Source organism: Ranitomeya variabilis, chromosome 2, assembly GCF_051348905.1.
Source record: "Ranitomeya variabilis isolate aRanVar5 chromosome 2, aRanVar5.hap1, whole genome shotgun sequence".
Classification (NCBI taxonomy): Eukaryota; Metazoa; Chordata; class Amphibia; order Anura; family Dendrobatidae; genus Ranitomeya; species Ranitomeya variabilis.
In genome coordinates this window covers 893860615-893883889 of record NC_135233.1, presented here as the reverse complement: position 1 = coordinate 893883889, position 23275 = coordinate 893860615, and the positions used below count along the sequence as shown (strand labels likewise).

Here is a 23275-nt window from a genome sequence, read left to right as displayed (position 1 = left end):
TAGGCGTTAATATGCCCTGCAGATTGTGGGGAGCACATTTGGAAACTCCCGACTATAACTCATGAACATGGGCATAATGATCGCGGTCACTGAGGTTGCAACAGGGCTCCCCCAACACCAGTGCAAACTTCAACTGGATGTGCATCCTTGCACGCACATTCAGCTGAAGTGTATTGCAGCTTAATACACGCTGCCGACCATCAGAGGCCAGTAGCTGAAATCGGCATGCACATGACTGAGGCGCATAGCAGTGATGTCACACGCTCCCGTCACTTGCATACTAAAGTCAGCTGCTGGCTTCAGAAGAGAACTCTATGTGGTGGGGAAACGGAGAGAAGGTGAGTAGAATCACTTAATTTCTATTCAACAGTGGAAGAATAGGGGATTTATATACCAGGATGCATATGAGTAAAGTGGCTATGTGATGACTCCTGGAACCAGCAAGCAGAGCTGAATTCTGACAGTGAGTATATTACACGCTGTTTGGATTGGCATGCAAGAGGGCTTCTAATATATAATTGCCTAGAATACTACTTCCTGCAATTTGTGCCAACTTCCGTGGCTTTGTCCGGAGCTAATGTCCGGAGATAATGTTCGGAGCTAATTTCTGGAGCTAATGTCCGGAGCTAATGTCCGGAGCTAATGTCCGGAGATTAATTGCCTAGAATACTACTTCCTGCAATTTGTGCCAACTTCCGTGGCTTTGTCCGGAGCTAATGTCCGGAGCTAATGTCCGGAGCTAATGTCCGGAGATAAGTGACGTCACCAGTGTCCTACACCCAGGCAGAGCACAGGGGCCCCAGGCAGCATATGGGGCCCCAGGCAGAGCACAGTGGCCCCAGGCAGAGCACAGGGGCCCCAGGCAGCATATGGGGCCCCAGGCAGAGCACAGGGGCCCCAGGCAGAGCACAGGGGCCCCAGGCAGAACATGGGGCCCCAGGCAGAGCACAGGGGCCCCAGGCAGAGCACAGGGGCCCCAGGCAGCATATGGGGCCCCAGGCAGAGCACAGGGGCCCCAGGCAGAGCACAGGGGCCCCAGGCAGCCTATGGGGCCCCAGGCAGAGCACAGTGGCCCCAGGCAGAGCACAGGGGCCCCAGGCAGAGCACAGGGGCCCCAGGCAGCATATGGGGCCCCAGGCAGAGCACAGGGGCCCCAGGCAGCATATGGGGCCCCAGGCAGAGCACAGTGGCCCCAGGCAGAGCACAGGGGCCCCAGGCAGAACATGGGGCCCCAGGCAGAGCACAGGGGCCCCAGGCAGCATATGGGGCCCCAGGCAGAGCACAGGGGCCCCAGGCAGCATATGGGGCCCCAGGCAGAGCACAGTGGCCCCAGGCAGAGCACAGGGGCCCCAGGCAGCATATGGGGCCCCAGGCAGAGCACAGTGGTCCCAGGTAGAGCACAGGGGCCCCAGGCAGCCTATGGGGCCCCAGGCAGAGCACAGGGGCCCCAGGCAGCATATGGGGCCCCAGGCAGAGCACAGGGGCCCCAGGCAGCATATGGGGCCCCAGGCAGAGCACAGGGGCCCCAGGCAGAGCACAGGGGCCCCAGGCAGAGCACAGGGGCCCCAGGCAGCATATGGGGCCCCAGGCAGAGCACAGGGGCCCCAGGCAGCATATGGGGCCCCAGGCAGAGCACAGCGATATTTTGGACCACTGTGCGGCGTTTCAGACCCCCTGTGTGATGTCTGGGACCCTGTTCTTAAGTATATTAAAGATTAAAGTAACGTATATTAAAGTATATTATAGATCAAATTTGACACGTTTATGAGCACCATTGAGTGATATACTCAAGAATGACATAATTTTTCAACATTTTATGGTTTCAAACTGTAAACACTCAGAGTTTTTTTTACTTCAACCAGAAAACCTTAACGGTTCGTAAAAAACTTGACTGTTCAGGATATGATAAAAGTCATAGTATTCTGAATCTTTAACTTATAAAGATACCTTTACATGGGGTGATTATTGGTTCCAGAGAGGCTTTCGGCCGATAATCGTACACATGGCTGGTGACAGGACAATACAATATAAACGTTCAAAGGTAAACACTGATAACATTAAAATCTAATATATAATTGCCTAGAATACTACTTCCGGCAATTTGTGCCAACTTCCATGGCTTTGTCCGGAGATAATGTCCGGAGATAAGTGACTTCACCAGCGTCCTACACCCGCTCAGGGTGGACAAAGATATATGCCTTCGTGGTGCGCGGCACTTTTCTGATTGGTTGCCGCCTGCCGCGAGCGACCAATCAGAAATGTGCCGTACTGTGACACACTCCGCCCGCCATTTTGGTGTGATTTTTGAATTTTTACCTCACAGCAAGTTTTTACTGCGTGGAGGCGGTCCCAGTGACGTCACTCTTCAAGCTCCTGCCGAATTTCGTCAAAAAAATGATAATACCATTTACCAAAACTATATATATTTAGTTGTGAAGTGGTTCAGTGACATTTTCACACCAATTTTTAACTTTTGTTTGGTGTTTTCTCCATATACTGCCTATTATTCACTGACTGTTATACTGAGAGACTGCCGTTTATTAACCTCTTCTTTGCCACACTGGGTATATTGCTCTATTATTTGCCACATAAGGACATTGTCCATTATTGCCCAGCAATTTCTCTGCAATATAAACTGCCTATTTATTAATATCTGTATTCCTGCAAAGAACTATTGCCTATTATTAACTGGCTATTTTCCTACTACCTGACACTGCCTCTTATTAACCTGTTGTTTGCCACCACCACGCTTAAAGCTGTTTAGCTTAGCCAACATGAGCTCTAATAGTAAGGATACTAATGACACAGAGCCCAAAGCTGCTGATGGCGCACGTAAGATTAGGTCTGATATAAAGTATACTAATAATGCAGAGCAAAAAGACGCCGATGCCGCACGTAAGCGTAAACAGCGTGCTAACAAGAGTACAGAGGATAGATGCAAGCGCCTGGACACTGTTAAGTATAGTAATGACACAGAGTCCAAAGCTGCTGATGGCGCACGTAAGATCAGGTCTGATATAAAGTATGGTAATGATGCAGAGCGAAAAGCCGCCGATGCCGCACGTAAGCGTAAACAGCGTGATAACAAGAGTACAGAGGATAGATGCAAGTGCCTGGATACTGTTAAGTATAGTAATGACACAGAGCCCAAAGCTGCTGATGGCGCACGTAAGATCAGGTGTGATATAAAGTATGGTAATGATGCAGAGCAAAAAGCCGCCGATGCTGCACGTAAGCGCAAACAGCGTGTTAACAAGAGTACAGAGGATAGATGCAAGCGCCTGGATACTGTTAAGTATACTAATGACACAGAGTGTAAAGCTGCTGATGGCGCACGTAAGATCAGGTCTGATATAAAGTATGGTAATGATGCAGAGCGAAAAGCCGCCGATGCCACACGTAAGCGCAAACAGCGTGTTAACAAGAGTACAGAGGATAGATGCAAGCGCCTGGATACTGTTAAGTATACTAATGACACAGAGTCCAAAGCTGCTGATGGCGCACGTAAGATCAGGTCTGATATAAAGTATGGTAATGATGCAGAGCGAAAAGCCGCCGATGCTGCACGTAAGCGCAAACAGCGTGCTAACAAGAGTACAGAGGAGAGATGCAAGCGCCTCGACACTGTTAAGTATACTAATGACACAGAGCCCAAAGCTGCTGATGGCGCACATAACATCAGGTCTGATAATAAGTATACCAATGACGCAGAGCGAAAAGCCGCCGATGCTGCACGTAAGCGTAAACAGCGTGCTAACAAGAGTACAGAGGATAGATGCAAGCGCCTGGAAACTGTTAAGTATACTAATGACACAGAGCCCAAAGCTGCTCATGGCGCACGTAACATCAGGTCTGATAATAAGTATACCAATGACGCACAGCGAAAAGACACCGATGCTGCACGTAAGCGCAAACAGCATGCTAGCAAGAGTACAGAGGATAGATGCAAGCGCCTGGACACTGTTAAGTATACTAATGACACAGAGCCCAAAGCTGCTGATGGCGCACGTAACATCAGGTCTGATAATAAGTATACCAATGACGCAGAGCGAAAAGCCGCCGATGCCGCACGTAAGCGCAAACGGCGTGCTAACGAGACTACAGAGGACAGACAGAAGCGCTTGGACACTGTTAATGCTGCTTGCAATAAACGCATTACTAATGAGTCTTTTGAGGACAAAACTAATCGATTAAGTAATAAAGCTGCTGCTGCACGCTCTCAACGTTGCAAACATAATATTTCCACGTCCTCAGTCATAGATTCTGCCCACAATACAGCTTCTTTGTCTCCATTCATAGAATGTGTGCAGCCTGAAGCTCCTTTAACCGTTGGTAAATCTGCACGTAAGCGCAAACACTGTCCTACTTACACTCCAAATGATAAACGCCGTCGCCTGTACACCGTTAAGTCTGCTTATAAGACATGCTTCACACCTGACTCTTCTAAGGCAACAAACAAACCATTACCAAATGCAGCTGGTGCACGCCGTGAACGGCGCAAAAAAAACGCTTGCACCTCCATATTAATAAACCCTGACCACGATACACCTTCCAACTCCTCAGTGATTGAATCTGTGGACAGTGAAGATCCTCTACCAGGTCCACGCTTTATATATGTTGGCTTAAAGAAACATTCCAATGCTCCGTTACCACAACCTGTACCTCAACATCCTACAGGTTTTACTAATGATGACAGTACCATAGTAGAACACTCCTGTGGTCCTATGAACTATTTATGTGAACATTGTCAAGCATTACATTTTAATGCTGAGATACCAGCAGATAAAAATTTTACTCTGTGTTGTCACAAGAGTAAAGTGCATATACCTATACCCCAATATCCCGAGGTCTTTAAACGATTGCTCACAGGGGAGAGTGAGTTCAGTAAGAATCTCATGGAAAATATTCGTAGTATTAACAGCTCATTTGCTTTCGCCTCCATGGGTGCCAATATATCCCCTCCACCTGGACATGGCCCTTACTGTTTCCGTATACATGGACAAATATATCATCGTACTGGAACCCTACATCCCAGTGATGATCAAGTTCCAGCTTATGCCCAACTGTATATTTTGGATACCGCTACCGCGAATGAACAACATTTAAACTGTGAACAAAATCAAAAATGTCATCCCACTTTGATGAGTATAATTGCTCTTCAGTTAGACAATGTGAATCCCTTTGTTGCTGCCTACAAAATGTTACGAGATGTGGAACATGAAGAACATCTTAAAGCTGAAGCTAATGGCACTCTCATGCCAAATATCATCATGGCCCTTAAACAAGATCGGAATCAAGACCCTCGCCGATATAATAATCCAACTGTCAATGAAGTTGCTGTCGTTTTTGAAAATGACAATGGAGAGCCACCATTTAATCGTGATATTTTAATACATTTACAACCGGACCCCAAAAATCCTTTGGCGCCAAGAACACAACAGGTCAGCATTCTACACAGTAATTTAGATGCTTTACTCTATCCTTTATTTTTTCCTTACGGAGACCAGGGCTGGCATGATGGCCTCAAGCAACAAGGGCAAAGTCCACGCAGAGTTACACAACTGCAATATTACTGCTATGTGCTGTCTGTCCGTAATCAGTTTAATCCACTCCTGAATGGTGGCAAACTCACTCAGCAGTACTTAGTGGATGCTTATGTGAAAATCGAGGCAAATCGCCTAAATTATATCCGTCAACACCAAAAGGATTTGAAAGTAGAGGATTATTGTGTACTCCAGGAACATCTCCAGAAAAAAATCCATTGAGAAGGGCATCCCCATTGGAAAAACGGTAATTTTACCATCTTCGTTTGAAGGCAGTCCCAGGAATATGCAGCAGCGGTACCAGGATGCCATGGCTATTGTGACTAAATATGGTCGTCCTGATCTATTCATCACCATGACCTGTAATCCGAAATGGAATGAGATTACTGAGAATTTGGAACCTTGGCAGCGTGTGGAACATAGACCTGATTTGGTGGCACGTGTTTTCAAAATAAAACTGGAAGCACTCTTAAAAGACATTAACAACGGATTATTTGGGAAAGTTTGCGCTATGGTTCATGTAATTGAATTTCAAAAACGTGGCCTTCCACATGCTCACATTTTGATTATTCTGGACAGCAACTCCAAATTAAGGACTGAGGAGGACATAGACAATACAGTGTGGGCTGAAATTCCCAATCCTACCCACTACCGTCAGCTCCATAAAATTGTTCTCCAACATATCATTCATGGTCCGTGTGGAGAACACAACCCAAATTCTCCCTGTATGGATCTGGGGAAGTGTACAAAAGGTTTCCCTAAAGATTTGCAACGAAGAACCATCATAGCTAAGGACGCCTATCCTACTTATCGCAGACACTTTGGCCCATCTTTTCAACACCATTCTAACATGATTGACAATTCGTGGGTGGTTCCATATAATCCGTTCCTGCTATTAAAATACAAGTGCCATATAAATGTCGAAGTTTGTGGTTCCATTCAGGCTGTGAAATATTTATTTAAATACGTCTACAAAGGACATGATAAAGCCAATCTTGAAATCTGCCAGACTAACATCCAACATGATGAAACACACCAATTCATGGATTCAAGATATGTCAGTGCACCAGAGGCAGCTTGGCGAATATTCTCATATCCAATGCATAAACAATCTCATAGCATCATTCGCCTTGCTGTACATCTACCGCATTCTCAGCCACTCTATTTTCATGAGGATGACTCTATTGGAAACATCAAACAAAAGCTCCATCAAAATTCTACACTTATGGCCTACTTCAAGCTTAATCAGAACGACCATCATGCTCATATTTATTTATACCGTGAAATTCCCGAAAACTATGTTTGGAAAGAAGGTTCTTGGGAAGTTAGAAAGCGAGCAGGTGGTTCTGTGATTGGACGAATGTATACTGTCAGTGTGAAAGACCAAGAACGCTACTATTTAAGATTGTTATTGTTACATGTCAAAGGTGCAACCAGTTTTGACAGCATAAAAACTGTACACGGAGTCACACATGAAACCTTCAAAGATGCGGCATTAGCTCTTGGCTTACTATTTGATGATAGTCTGTGGAGAAATACATTACTTGATGCCAGTATTCTCAACATGCCAGCACAGCTACGTGACATGTTTGCCTACATTTGTATTTTTGGTCCTCCAGCTAAACCTCGGGACTTATGGGATGAATTTAAGGAACACTTTGTAGAAGACTACTGCTATGCATACCACTCCGACACTCTGGAGTGTGTCAATTGTGAAGGCTATGCTATGACAGATGTCCAACATGTTCTTAAAGCTCATGGCAAAACTTATACTGATTTTAATTTGCCACGTCCAGTCAAGAAACAACACCTCCTCCCACAGTATGATAAAGATTATGAGTTATCAGCAGCTGCTGAAATGAAAGCTACTCTAAATGAGGACCAACTTTTTGCTTTTGATGCTATCACTCAAGCTTTAGAAGACACTAATTCTACAGCAAAGTGTTTTTTCCTTGATGGTCCTGGTGGCAGCGGAAAAACGTACCTATATCATCTACTCCTACATCAGCTAAGAGGACAAGGAGACATTGTGTCACCTGCTGCCACTACTGGAATTGCCGCCAACTTGCTACAAGGTGGACGAACCATTCATTCTCTTTATGGGATTCCAATTCCTGTGAATGAAACATCTGTTTCCAGGATTAAGAATGATACCGATGCAGCAAAAGATTTGCACAGCACTAAACTTTTTATTATTGATGAGTGCACAATGCTATCCAAATATGCATTGCATGTCATTGATAGAGTTTTACGTGATGTCATGACAACAAATGTAGCTCACAAAGAAAAAACACCTTTTGGAGGTAAAGTGATTGTTTTTAGAGGCGACTTTAGACAATGTCTTCCTGTCATCCCTCATGGGACAAGAACTGATGTTGTAGAGAGCTGTATAAAATATTCACAACACTGGCAACATTTTACTCACCTGCCATTATTAACAGCATGCGCTCCATTGATCCTCACTACAGCAGTTGGTTGCTTCAACTGGGAAATGGTGAACTATCTAATGAACATAACCTTGGAGATGATGTAATTGAAATTCCTCCAGACATGGTATGCACTGGCTCTTTAATAATTTAAATTTTTGGAGATAATCTTTGTATTGATGTGAATGACACCGAAAGCATAAATACAGCTGCATCTCATGCAATTTTATGTCCAAAAAATGAGGACGTTGAGAAAGTCAATTCCCAAGTCATGGATTTATTGATAGGTGACTATACTGAATATATCAGTGATGATTCCATCGATCCTGATGAAGCTGATGACCTCGATCAATACCCACTTGAGTTTTTGAATTCACTAACACCAACTGGAATGCCTTCACATCGGCTGAAACTTAAAATTGGCACCATTGTCATGTTATTACGTAATCTGAACACGAACAAAGGTCTCTGCAATGGTACGCGGCTCATTGTCACTGCCTTACATGCCAATATCATACTGGCTAAAGTAATTAGTGGGTCAGCAGCAGGAAATGTGGTATTCATTCCACGAATTGATTTGTGTCCATCAGAGACTGGATTACCTTTTAAATTAAGACGGAGACAATTTCCCATCAAGCCCGCATTTGCAATGACCATAAATAAATCTCAAGGCCAGACCCTCCATCGAGTTGGCATTTATCTACCAGAACCTGCTTTTGCCCATGGTCAATTGTATGTTGCTTTTTCCAGGGTGAAGCAATGTTGCAATGTGAGGGTTAAAGTGGTTAATACACCACTTCAAGGACAATTATTGGCTGATAGTACTAAAGTCTTCACACGTAATATTATCTACAAAAATATTTTAGTTTAAAGTTACTTTTCTTTTTTTTTCATTATTCAGTTTTTCTAATAACATAGACAGCAATAGGCAAATTCTATGTATAGAGATAAGGAAAAAAAACAAAAACAAAAAAAAATTAGTGTAGCCATAGACATATAGATTTTAAGTACTTATGTAGGAAATACGTATATAACATACGTACTCATTAGCATATAGGGTTAATAACTCTATATCATATCTACATAAATTTAGAAATATGATATATCAATACATATTTTTATAGGTAAGTAGAACACACATTAAGTACAAGATGTAAGATGTGTATCATCCAAATGCCTGTATTTGGTGATAGGAACCTGTATTTGAAGCTCCAGCAGTATAACTGCTGAGAGATTTCATTTTGTTTTTAAAAAGGGTGAGGTTTTTGTGAACAGGTAAGAGACGGGTGGGATGGCTGTTCACACACATCTCTATCTCCAGGTGTGTTCTGTACATAGAAATAGATATATAGATAGGTACATATTTAGATAGATAGGGAAAGAATAGAGATTTTGCTTTCACATCAACATTTTTCTGCTATTTGGAGAATTTATGGTGGAAAAAAGGCTATTTCTGCACTTCCTGCCTAAGGGCTGACCCACGCCACTCTTGCTGTAAGTTGCATGCAATGTATACGGAATTTGTACTTCACTTGCGGCAGGTGCGGCACATGTGGTTTCTGCAGTTTTCGCCACAAAATCTCCACTTACCAGTGTTTTTGTTGTGGCTGCATTTAATGCAATTGTCGAAGCCGCGTTTGCCGCATTTACTGCAAGTTAACTCCAAGCTTCATCTACATTGCATGGCACTTGCTGAAAGTGTGTTGTAGGTCAGTTCTTTGGTGCCAAGTGTGGAAGTTGTATTGTTTTTAACATTACTTCTGCAAATATCAGAAACATGCAGATGTGAAAGAGGTTTGAGTATTAAGAAATAGGAATCAGTTAGTTAGGACCCATCATTTCAAAGGCTACTGTGACGTGGTTGATGGGCATGCTTATATTAGCCCATCGGTGTACTATGAACGTTGATTTCTTAAATTTTACACTTCTGTAAAAATAAACACAAAAAATTTGGATACACAAAAAGGCTTTTATTTCTGTTGTACTTATTAGAATTATTTAAAATGAAGGCTTAGCTAAGCCCAAGAGATGATTAAAAACGTTTCATACCAACCCATCAGATGTAAAATTACTGTGAAAATACCTGATGGGCACACAAGTATGCGCCAGTATGGGTACTAAGAGCTTTTCCACATAATAATGAAATATTTTAAAATGTCATAGAACATACCAATATACATAGTTATTGATACATATTATTTATTATTTACATTATTGTTCTTAAGCAAAGAACCGTTGTTGTGGCATTTGCCACAACACGCAAAGTTGTTGTCTGATGTCTTTCATCACTCCCCTCATAAGCATGTTCATGGATCCTGTGTAACTGTACCTTAAATAACAAGAATTGTCAAGAGCTGGTGAGTGCAGCCATTTTTTGTTCTTTCTTACTATTATTTATTAATTGTATTATTCTTACATTTGAATAAATAAAGTATATGTGGATTCTAGACTCCCGATTCTTTAGAATCGGGCTGCCATCTAGTTATTTTATAATTAAAGGTCTTGTCCAGGTTTGAGATGAAAGTCTGCAGTCACTATAGGTGGCTGTAGGCTTTTGAATTCTCACAGCACATGCACTGCACACTTTTAGGATTCTCCTTTGTCGGTGGCAAGAGTGGACGGTCATGTGAGCTCAAGTATGAGATTTGTATACTTCTGTCCACATTATGTCTAGATGTGCCCTGACTCGCTCAATGAGTGAGGCCACGCATGTTTAGTCGGCACTTGACCACATGTATGAAAATCGCTGGCACCAGAGAATCCTGAAAGAGTGCAGTGCACACTGTGAGAATTCAGAAGCCTGCAGTCACATAGAATGACTGCAGACTCATCACAAACTTGGACAACCCCTTTAATGGTCCTAAAATAAGTAAAAATATGAGAATTTGTCAGTAGCACAAACATTTTTTATACCCAGGTACATTAATAGATGACATTATCTCTGATTGGACTTGTTCTTTCTTTTCTTCATCTTGTCCAGACTCCATGATAACTTTTTTTATCCACAGCTCATCTCTGCAGACTTCCATCTTCTCTGGTCTTGTGCAGCACATCCCGACACAGTGCCCTTAAAAATAAGACTGTTATTATAATGCGCCTGAATAAAAATATATGCCCTGCTCTGGGCTCCTAAATAAATAATTGCCCCTCACTATATTTCCTACACAAAATATGACCCACATACTGTCCCTCTTATGGTACATGTCCTCCGCACTGTCCTCTCATACTGGGCCCCCTCTTCACCGTACCTTCTCACACTTTGTCCCCCCTATATTGTCCATCTGTCCATTCTCTGTACTGTGACCCCATCACTCTCCCCCTCCACACAACTCAGTCTCTATTCTGTGCCCACTCACATTTTTCTCCCTCCATACTGTCTCCCACACTATTCCCCTCAATAGTCTATTCACACATTCCCCCTCCTTCCTCATTCCAACTCCTCCCCCTACTTACCATAATGTCTCCTCTTATATTTACCCCCTCATCCCTTTACTCTGCACCTATCCCCCCACTCGCCGTACTGTCTGCACCTATCCCCCTTATGCATTCCTCCCCCACTCACCATACTGTGTTCGCACCTCCCCACTCATCATACTGTGACTGGACCATCCCCCCACTTGCCATACTGTATCCGCACCCATCCCCTCACTCAATTGTGTCTGCACCATCCCCATACTATTTCCTCGTGCCCCCATCTCTACCCTTGCTCCTCATTTTGTCTTTAAATTTCTCCTGCTCCCCATATTATGTCCACACATGTCCTTTCCTTGCTTCCTAAACTGTCCTCAGATCTTATCCCCTCTCCTCACACTAAATTTCCCCACCCCTCTCCCTGACTTTAAATCTCCCCCTACACACACTAAATCTCACCACCCTAAATCTCCCCCACACACTAAATACCCCCATGCTATGCTGAATCTTAGCTCTGGAGAACTTATCACAAGTGCGTTCTTCTGCAGCGCCGGTGAGTGATGTCAGCAGCGTGATCACTTGACCTGCTTGTGCCACTGACGTCGTTCTGACCTGAAAGATGTGAGCACAATTGTTCACTGGAAGCCGGCAAGCTGCACCTTCTGTGAGCTGGCGTCAACGTGACAGCTGGCTCCGAGAACGGCTGACTCCCAGTCTGGGAGGGCAACACTGTGCACTCACCGGGGGAGACACTTCAGACTGCCGTATTAGGCTGCATGACGGTGGCCCCCTGCCGGCTGCTCCCAGGGCAGATGCTCAACGTGTCCCCCCAGATATGCTTCTGACTATGTAACCTTTAGACAGAGGGAATGCTGCCTGGGAGTTATGGTAGCGCCATATCTGGAGATGGAAATATCAGATTTTGGTAGATTATTAGATGAATTGTGAGAAGTTGAATTCTAGAAAGATTCAGTATTGAATAGAGGGAGGACATGATGTCGGAGACAATGACAAACAAATAAAGTTGCACTCTGTAGTGCTATAGCATATAAACATGAAGTATATGAATTGACAGTCAGTCTTTTGTTAGTTGGAGCCAATGAGCCGGCATATACACTCACCGGCCACTTTATTAGGTACACCATGCTAGTAACGGGTTGGACCCCCTTTTGCCTTCAGAACTGCCTCAATTCTTCGTGGCATAGATTCAACAAGGTGCTGGAAGCATTCCTCAGAGATTTTGGTCCATATTGACATGATGGCATCACACAGTTGCCGCAGATTTGTCGGCTGCACATCCCAAAGATGCTCCATACAAGGCAGGATGGATCCATGCTTTCATGTTGTTTACGCCAAATTCTGACCCTACCATCCGAATGTCGCAGCAGAAATCGAGACTCATCAGACCAAGCAACGTTTTTCCAATCTTCTACTGTCCAATTTCGATGAGCTTGTACAAATTGTAGCCTCAGTTTCCTGTTCTTAGCTGAAAGGAGTGGTACCCGGTGTGGTCTTCTGCTGCTGTAGCCCATCTGCCTCAAAGTTCGACGCACTGTGCGTTCAGAGATGCTCTTAGGCCTACCTTGGTTGTAACGGGTGGCGATTTGAGTCACTGTTGCCTTTCTATCAGCTCGAACCAGTCTGCCCATTCTCCTCTGACCTCTGGCATCAACAAGGCATTTCCGCCCACAGAACTGCCGCTCACTGGATTTTTTTTCTTTTTCGGACCATTCTCTGTAAACCCTAGGGATGGTTGTGCGTGAAAATCCCAGTAGATCAGCAGTTTCTGAAATACTCAGACCAGCCCTTCTGGCACCAACAACCATGCCACGTTCAAAGGCACTCAAATCACCTTTCTTCCCCATACTGATGCTCGGTTTGAACTGCAGGAGATTGTCTTGACCATGTCTACATGCCTAAATGCACTGAGTTGCCGCCATGTGATTGGCTGATTAGAAATTAAGTGTTAACAAGAAGTTGGACAGGTGTACCTAATAAAGTGGCCAGTGAGTGTATAATCCACGGTACATGCCATGTTTATTTGTCCATCTGAAGCCAGAGACCTATGGAGGGTCAGTAGAGACTTGATGCATCTTGGGGCAGTCCTATCTATGCTGTGTACAAAACCTAACATTCTGTACATGTGTACATGTCCTTGAGCCCCTAACTATGCTAGTCCAGCATCTCCTTCTGAATCTGGAAAAATATATATTTGTATCGTGTTGACCAATAGATTGAAAAATCTTAAAAAAATTAATGCCTTTTGAAGAGACCTAAGTAGTCTAGAAAGTTTGACATTTGTTGCCATCCTTTCAGTTGGCCATTAAAAGGACCAGTGAGGACTTCTGAAGCGGTGATCCAGAATAGCCCTAGACCAGCTGAACAGTAAAGTGCAAAGGATACAATAAGATAAATTCTATGATAATGCGCCTATCTGAATGGAATTGGAAACCAGCATGAGAACATTATGACCAAAAGGGGAGAATCAAGAAAAAATTAGGTTTTAAATTGCCCTGTGCACCCTACTGGTCCACTGCTGTTACTTCCATATGTAGCCACATGCTGGACTATGTACTAGACAGCCAAAATTAGAACTATTTTAGAAAATTGACATATGCTGTTTTTTTTAGTTGTTTCTTATTTTTATATGATAGTTAGTTGACGATCTTTCTGAAATGGTGAAAATGGAAAGATGAAAAATGAGTGTAACCATGAATGCCTTAATCCTCCAGCCTCAGGTTTTAAGCTATTTTAGTGACTTACACAATTTGTCTTTCTTCTTTTCTAGGACATCTCGTTTTGCTTCATTTCCAGAAATCCTGGCTATCCAGATAAAGAAGTTTACATTTGGACTTGACTGGGTACCCAAAAAACTTGGTAGGCAACTTTATTGATGTATCATGTAGAAGTTCTGGGTTGTATCATTCAATGTCTTCTATCTAATATATAAAGCTGAATGTGTGTATGTGTGTGTGTGTGTGTGTGTGTATGTCCGGGATTGGCATCTGCACCGTCGCAGCTACAGCCACAACATTTTTCACAGTCACACGTCTGGACCCCGAGAGCGTCATAGGCTATGTTGTGAGGTGAAATTTTAACCCTGCGCTTTCCAATTCACCAAACAATTTTGCCCCTATCTACATAATGGAGAAAAAGTGAAAGGAAAAGTGTTGGAGGCAAATTGACAGCTGCCAGATGTGAACAAGGGGGACTTAAAGAATGAGAGCGATGGCACCAGAGTATATACTGTACAGTTGCTAAGGTGGGGCCCCGACATGGGATACTCACCACACACGGGGATATGAACACACACACACACAAAATGCGCCACACACTACCACGTGCTTGAACACATATATCACCCTCAGCACACATTTCACCACACATACACCAACCTCGCCATATAAAAGTCAAAACACAAAAGTCACCGCTCAAAACTCACCACGCACAAAATTCGCCACATGCAAAACTCGCCACATGCATAACTAGGCTCACGCAAAACTAGCCACACGTGCAAAACTCACCTCATGGAAAACTCATCACTCGCAAAACTTGCACACGCGGAAAAATTGCCACATGCACAAAAGTTGCCTCACACAAAACTTGCACATACTCAAAACGCACCACACAAAAAACTCGTCACGCGCAAAACTCGCCATGCGCAAAACTTGCTGCACACAACTTGCTGCACTAACCTGTCACATGCAACTTGACACACAAAAAGTTGCTACACGCATGTCGCCACACAAAACTCATTTCACAAAAGTCGCTACATGCATGTCTCCACACGCAACTCAACACACACAACTTGACACACGAAACTCGCCCTAAAGCACACACAAGTCTGGTATTATCCTTCAAAAATAAAAATCTGATTAACCCCTTCGCGCCATGCGCCGTACTAGTACTGCGCTGCAGGCCCTGCATTTGTGCCAGCCGCAGTACTAGTACGGCGCGACCATTTTCCGGTCACCGCGTGGCATCTCGCGGTGATCGGGTTCCGATGGCTGCTGTCCCTGACAGCAGACCATCTCTGCACGTAGCCCCGGGGGGCTGCACTGCCCCCCCGCATCAGCGATCGCTGTGATTGGCTGGTCATAATTGACGAGCCAATCACAGCGACATGACAATAAGGTTAAAAAAAAAAAAGCATGTGACAGGCTGTGATTGGTGCTGTGTGACGTCGCACCAATCACAGCCGTCACAGTGGGTGGGGTGATCGCCACGTCACCTCACCTGATTAACCCCTATGGCGCTGATTGGCTGAACAATAGCTTCTAGCTAGTCAGCGCCAAAGGGGTTAATTTAAAATACCGATCACCGCCCTGCACGCCATTTTTCTCTCAGATTTGGCGTACAGAGCGGTTGTCAAAGCCCCTCTGTGTTACCTGAGTCAAAGATTCCATTGGTGGCCAGTGTGATCAACCCGGCGATCTCCTGCCCTCCTGTGCTGTGTGCTGCTCCAGCTCGGAGCTCTGTGCTTGTGCTCTGTGCTCTCTGCTGCCATCTGCCTGCTGTGTGAGGTGAGGCCCGTGATCACAGCAGCAGCACCTCCCCCACCCCTTTCCCATCCCCCCATCCCTGTTCCAGTACCCCCACTCTCCAATTGAATTTTTTTGTGCACTTTTTTGCTCTTTTTTTCCTGTGCGCGGCGTCCCGTGCAGAGCATTCATGCTCTTCCTGTGTCCTCAGCGCTCTGATCAGTATCGCTGCTGATCAGAGACTGCGTCACAGGACTTTTTTTTTTTTTTTAGCTAGTTAGCGTAGCGGACATTGCGGTCTAAGCGACGTCCGGTTTTTTTTTTAACAAAAATATAATAATAGTAGTTAGTACAGTGTAGTTTTAGACGTAGATTAGCTGGTGTCACAGCGTTAGTGACGACCGATCATCTTTTAGAAAAAAAAAATCGTACAGAGTAGTTTTATAGGTAGGGAGGTAGCGTCTTTTTTGCATAAAAAAATCTGCTATCGCCGGATAATCTCTAGTGCATTAGGGAAGCGTACGTCACACTGTTAGTGGCGTTCGCTTTTCTTTTGTAAAAAAAAGATTTAGTTGCGTAGGGTAAATTTATACTTTTTTTATACAAACTTATTTTTTTACATCTGATTTTTCTTTTCATCTTTTTTTCTTGTTTCTTCTACATTTTTTCTCACTAGTTGTTTTTTCTCTGTTTTGTTATAATAAAGAGTACCCTATACACAAGCCCCACACATTACACGTGTAAAAGCACCACTTACACACACATCCCCGGGGTTTGGGGAAAAAAAAAAGGCCCATTCGTCAACAAGGCGCTATTCACCAGAGGAGGCTTACGCCATCCTTGCGTCCGACACGGATACAGCCAGTGAGGAAGATCCCACATTCCTCTATTCCTCCTCCTCCCCATCCTCCTCCTCATCTGGTGAGGAAGGACCCCCAACAAGGCGCCGTAGGACCCAGCCAACTCCTGCAGCAATCGATCCAGTATGGATTGCACCCCCTAAAAATTTTCAGCCCGTCATTCCGGATTTCAGCAGCAGCTCAGGAATCCAGTTTAACACGACTGGCCTCACTGAAATTGTGAAATTGACTTCTTCAAATTCTTTTTCAGTGATGAATAATAAATCGTATGGTGGCCCAGACGAACCTGTATGCCCAACAATTTTTCACCCAAAATCCCACGTCATCACACGCCAGATGGACCCCCGTAAATGCAGCAGAGATGATGACATTTTGGGGAATTGTGCTGCATATGGCCATAATCAAAAAGCCAAAGCTTTGGTAATACTGGAGTACTGACATTCTCTACAGTACACTGGTATTCCGCATGGCCATGAAAAAGACACGATTTGAAGGGATCCAAAAATTTTTGCATTTCAGTGATAATGCACAGTGTCCTCCTCGAGACGATCCAAACTTTGATCGTCTATATAAAATTCGGCCACTGATTGAACACTTCAGCAGAAAATTTGCTGAGGCATACACACCCCAGAGGGACATCGCTATTGATGAATCTCTTGTTCATTTCAAAGGGAGGCTAAAATTCCGACAATACCTGCCCAGTAAGAGGTCCAGGTACGGAATAAAGCTGTACAAACTGTGCGAGAGTACCTCAGGGTACACCCACAGATTTAGGGTCTACGAGGGGAAGGACACCCAGATTAACCCCCCTGAATGGGTGAGTGGGAAAATTGTGTGGGAATTGCTGCACCCACTGCTGGATAAGGGTTATCACCTCTACATTGACAACTTTTACACCAGCGTCCCACTCTTCAAGGCCCTCTCTGCCAGAGGTACAGCTGCATGTGGCACCGTGCAAAAAAATCAGCGAGGCCTCCCTAAGCCGCTAAATGGGCAAATGCTGAGAAAAGGGGAAAGCAGAGCCTAATGCAGCGACAACATGCTGGTGGTCAAGTATAAGGACAAAAGGGATGTCCTTATCCTGACCACCATACACCGTGACAACAGCACCCTTGTCACTGTTCGTGGGACCACAGAACAAGTCCGAAAGCCAGATTGTATCCTGGATTACAATCGGTACATGGGGGGTGTGGATCTCTCAGATCAGGTCCTCCAACCATACAGTGCCATGCGAAAAGCTTACGTATGGTGCAAAAAATTGGTCGTGCACATTGTACAGATGGCAATGTACAATGCTTTTGTGCTGTTCCGATCTACAGGCAATACGGGGGGACCTTCCTTCAGTTTCAGGAGGTTGTCATCAAGGCCCTAATGTTTGGCACTCAGGGAGGTGAGGGCCCCAGTACTTCTGAATCTGATAGTGCCCGTATTGTCCCAGGTCAACATTTCCCAGGACAGGTTCACCAAACAGCGAGGACAGGATGATCACAAAAACGGTGCAGAGTATGTTCCAAGAGGGGAATCCGAAAGGACACAATTTACCATTGTGAAACCTGCCCTGAGAAACCTGGCCTTTGCATTAAGGATTGCTTCAAAGCAGTGGCGTAGGAAGGGGGGGGCGGGACGCCCCGGGCGGCACAATACCGGGGGCGGCACAATGCCGGGGGCGGGTCCGACCCAGAGAGGAGGAGGAAGAAAAAAAAAAAGAGAGACGCGGACCCTTTAAATCTTCGGGCGGCGCCGACCGCCGCCACGACCAGGGCCCCCCCCGATACCAGCGCTGGCATTGGGCCCCCCGTTCTAATACTCACCTCTCCTGGTTCCTGCGGCAGCTGCAGCGTCTTCGGCACCCTCTGACTCTGCGACGTCTCAGGGCAGAGGGTGCGATGACATCATCACTGCTCGCTCAGCCTCTCTGTCCTGAGCGTTGCAGAGCCGGAGAGACGCTGAGTGCACCGGACCTGCGCTGGGAACGGGAGAGGTGAGGATTTTACTTTTTTTTTTTTTTTTTCTTTATGACTGACTCAGACACACTGGGAGCAATGCTGGACACTGGGGCAGATTGCTAGACACACTGGGGGCAATGCTGGACACTGGGGCAGATTGCTGGACTCACTGGGGGCAATGCTGGACACTGGGGCAGATTGCTGGACAAACTGGGGGCAATGCTGGACACTGGGGCAGATTGCTGGACACACTGGGGGCAATGCTGGACACTGGGGCAGATTGCTGGACACACTGGGGGCAATGCTGGACACACTGGGGGCAATGCTGGACACTGGGGCAGATTGCTGGACACACTGGGGGCAATGCTGGACACTGGGGCAGATTGCTGGACACACTGGGGGCAATGCTGGACACTGGGGCAGATTGCTGGACACACTGGGGGCAATGCTGGACACTGGGGCAGATTGCTGGACACACTGGGGGCAATGCTGGACACTGGGGCAGATTGCTGGACAAACTGGGGGCAATGCTGGACACTGGGGCAGATTGCTGGACACACTGGGGGCAATGCTGGACACTGGGGCAGATTGCTGGACACACTGGGGGCAATGCTGGACACTGGGGCAGATTGCTGGACACACTGGGGGCAATGCTGGACACTGGGGAAGATTGCTGGACACACTGGGGGCAATGCTGGACACTGGGGCAGATTGCTGGACACACTGGGGGCAATGCTGGACACTGGGGCAGATTGCTGGACACACTGGGGGCAATGCTGGACGCAGTGGGGGCAATGCTGGACACTGGGGCAGATTGCTGGACACACTGGGGGCAATGCTGGACACCGGGGCAGATTGCTGGACACACTGGGGGCAATGCTGGACACTGGGGCAGATTGCTGGACACACTGGGGCAATGCTGAACACTGGGGCAGATTGCTGGACACACTGGGGCAATGCTGGACACTGAGCCTGTGCGGCCGCCCGGCTTGTGAATCCCAGCCCCGCACTCTGCATAATGCATAACATACTGCGGGGCTGGGATTACCAAGGTGGGTGGCCGCACTCGCCGCACAGGCGCAGTCTGCAAGCCTGGCTGTGACGTCAGACGGCCAGAGCTCTCTGCGCCTGCACCAAACAGCGATACACAGCGCAGGCGCCGGATTTCATGGGTAAACAGCGCTGAGGGGGCGGGGCCCTGCGTTGAGTGACGGCAATGGGGGGGGGGGCGCCAAACTCGGGAACAGCCCTGGGCGGCAAAAGCTCTAGCTACGCCAGTGCTTCAAAGCATACCACACGTCCACAAATTAATAAAATTAGTTTATACCCTGTTGACACAACACACTTTTATTATCTGATGTACCACGCACATCTTACACATACCGCCACATTATAAATTCATACTATACTATAAAACTATGCCTCTAGATAAATTCCTTCAGGGGTGTAGTTTCCAAAATGGGGTCACTTGTGGAGGATTTCCACTGTTGAGGCACATCAGGGGCCCGCAGAACATTCCATCAAAGTCTGCAATCCAAAACGTCACTTATTCCATTCCGAGCCCCGACGTGTGCCCAAACAGTGGTTTTTCCCCACATATGAGGTATCGGTGTACTCATGAAAAATAGCACAACATCTTTTTCTGTCTATTTTGTCCTATAACCCTTGCGAAAATAAAAAAATCATAGCTAAAAGATCATTTTTGTGGAAAAAATGTCTTTTATTTTTTTTCACGACTCATCATTATAATTTTTGGTGAGGCACTTGGAGGTTCACGGTGCTCATCACATAGCTAGATAAGTTCCTTGCAGGGTTTAGTTTCCCAAATGGGGTCACTTGTGGCGGTTTTCCACTGTTTAGGTACATCATGGGCTCTCCAAACTCGTCATGGTGTCCGATCTCAATTCCAGCCAATTTTGGTTTGAAAAAGTCAAATGGCGCTCCTTCCCTTCCGAGCCCTGCCGTGCACCCAAACAGTGGTTTCCCCCCTCATATGGGGTATCAGTTTATTCAGGAGAAATTGCACAACTTTAGTGGTCCATTTTCTCCTTTTACACTTGTGAAGATAAAAAAATTGTTGCTAAAAGATCATTTTTGGGGAAAAAATGTGATTTTTTATTTTCACGCCTCTACGTTCTAAACTTCTGTGAAGCACCTGGGGGTTCAAAGTGCTCACAACATAGTTAGATAAGTTCCTTGAAGGGTCTAGTTTCCAAAATGGGGTCACTTGTGGCAGTAGTTTTCCACTGTTTAGGTACATCAGGGGCTCTCCAAACGCGACATGGTGTCCGATCTCAATTCCAGCCAATTTTGATTTGAAAAAGTCAAACGGTGCTCCTTCCCTTCCGAGCCCGGCCGTGCGCCCAAACAGTGGTTTTCCCCCACATATGGGGTATCAGTGTATTCAGGAGAAATTGCACAACAAGTTTAGTGGTCCATTTTCTCCTTTTACCCTTGTGAAAATAAAAAAAATGTTGCTAAAAGATCATTATGTAAAAAAAGTTAAATGTTCATTTTTTCCTTCCACATTCCGTTAATTCCTGTGAAACACCTGAAGGGTTAATAAACTTTTTGAATGTGGTTTTGAGTACCTCGAGGTGTGTAGTTTTTAGAATGGTGTCACTTTTGGGTATTATAAATCATATAAGCCCCTCAAAGTGACTTCAAATGTGATGTGGTCCCTAAAAAAATGGTTTTGTAAAGTTTGTTGAAAAAATGAGAAATCGCTGTTTAACTTTTAACCCTTATAACTCCCTAACAAGAAAAAAAGTTGGTTCCAAAATTTTGCTGATGTAAAGTAGACATGTGGGAAATGTTATTTATTAACTAATTTGTGCGATATGAGTCTCTGATGCAAGGGTATAAAAATTGAAAGTTTGAAAATTGCAAAATTTTCACCAAATTTCCGTTTTTTTTCACAAATAAACGCAAGTAATATCAAAGAAATTTTGCCACTATCATAAAATACGATATGTCACGAAAAAACAATGTCAGAATCACCAGGATCCGTTGAAGCGTTTCAGAGTTATTACCTCATAAAGTGACAATGGTCAGAATTGTAAAAATTGGCCCTGTCACTTAGGTGAAAACAGGCTTCGGGGTGAAGGGGTTAATAAGCAGACAAACTACAAGAGCAACAAATGTACCATATAGGAAATACGGCAGCTGTCAGTCACATGACCTGTCTATTATGTGTATGTGTGAGCTAATATATACTGCCACGGGGGAGTGCTTCTTGTTGGCTGGGTATTTATCAGGCTGCCAATTTAGCTTACAAATACTGAGGTAAAAATACTGACCAAATAACGTGTGAACGAGGTCTAATACAGGAGGAGATGACATACAGGTATATACTATATACAGGGGAGATGGCACACAGATATATACTATATACAGGAGCAGATGACACAGGTATATACTATATACAGGAGGAGATGACACGTATATACTATATACAGGAGGAGATGACATACAGGTATATACTATATAAAAGAGGAGGTGACACAAAGGTATATAGAGAAGGAGATGACATACAGCAGGTATATACTATATACAGGGGAGATGACATACAGGTATATACTATATACAGGAGATGACATACAGGTATATACTATATATAGGAGGAGATGACATACAGGTATATACTATATACAGGAGGAGATGACATACAGGTATATACTATTTACAGGGGAGATGACATACAGGTATATACTATATACAGGGGAGATGACATACAGGTATATACTATATACAGATATATACGATATACATATACTGGAACAACAAGTCTACCTTGAACTGTCCTCCCATCTCTCTTCTTGCTCCCTCTTTTACCGCTTACAATCTGGCTTCCGGTCACACCATTCCACTGAAACTGCCCTAACTAAGGTCACCAATGACCTCTTAACCGCCAAGAGCAAGCAAATCTACTCTGTCCTCCTCCTCCTCGACCTGTCGGCTGCCTTTGACACAGTGGATCATTCCCTATTATTACAGACCCTCTCATCCCTTGGCATCACAGAGTTGGCCCTATCCTGGATCTCATCATACCTAACAAACCGGACATTCAGCGTCTCCCACTCACACACCACCTCCTCACCTCGCCCCCTATCTGTCGGAGTCCCACAAGGTTCAGTCCTAGGGCCCCTGCTCTTCTCCATTTACACCTTTGCTCTGGGACAGCTCATAGAATCTCATGGCTTTCAGTATCACCTCTATGCTGATGAAACACAGATCTACATCTCTGGACCAGATATCACCTCCCTACTAACCAGAATCCCTCAATGTCTGTCCACTATTTCATCCTTCTTCTCCGCTAGATTTCTGAAACTTAAAATGGACAAAACAGAATTCATCATCTTTTCCCCATCTCACGCGACCCCTCCAACGAACCTATCCATTACAGTAAATGGCTGCCCACTCTCCCCAGTCCCACAAGCTCGCTGCCTCGGGGTAATCCTTGACACTGATCTCTCCTTCAAACCACATATCCAAGCCCTTTCCACTTCCTGCTGACTTCAACTCAAAAATATTTCAAAGCCATCCACAGCCTGTCTCCTCCATACATCTGTGACCTCGTCTCCCGGTACTTACCTACACGCAACCTCC

At 45.1% G+C, this 23275-nt stretch overlaps 1 protein-coding gene across 4 annotated transcripts in view; it reads left to right on the top strand.

Annotated features, from left to right (window-relative positions):
* Positions 1-23275, top strand: part of USP13 (ubiquitin specific peptidase 13) — a 134517-nt gene that overhangs the window by 89132 nt on the left and 22110 nt on the right. For all 4 annotated transcript variants that reach the window (XM_077290459.1, XM_077290456.1, XM_077290458.1 and 1 more), the window contains exon 14: positions 14169-14257. In XM_077290459.1, the coding sequence (XP_077146574.1) occupies positions 14169-14257 (89 nt within the window). The remainder of the gene's footprint in view (positions 1-14168; positions 14258-23275) is intronic.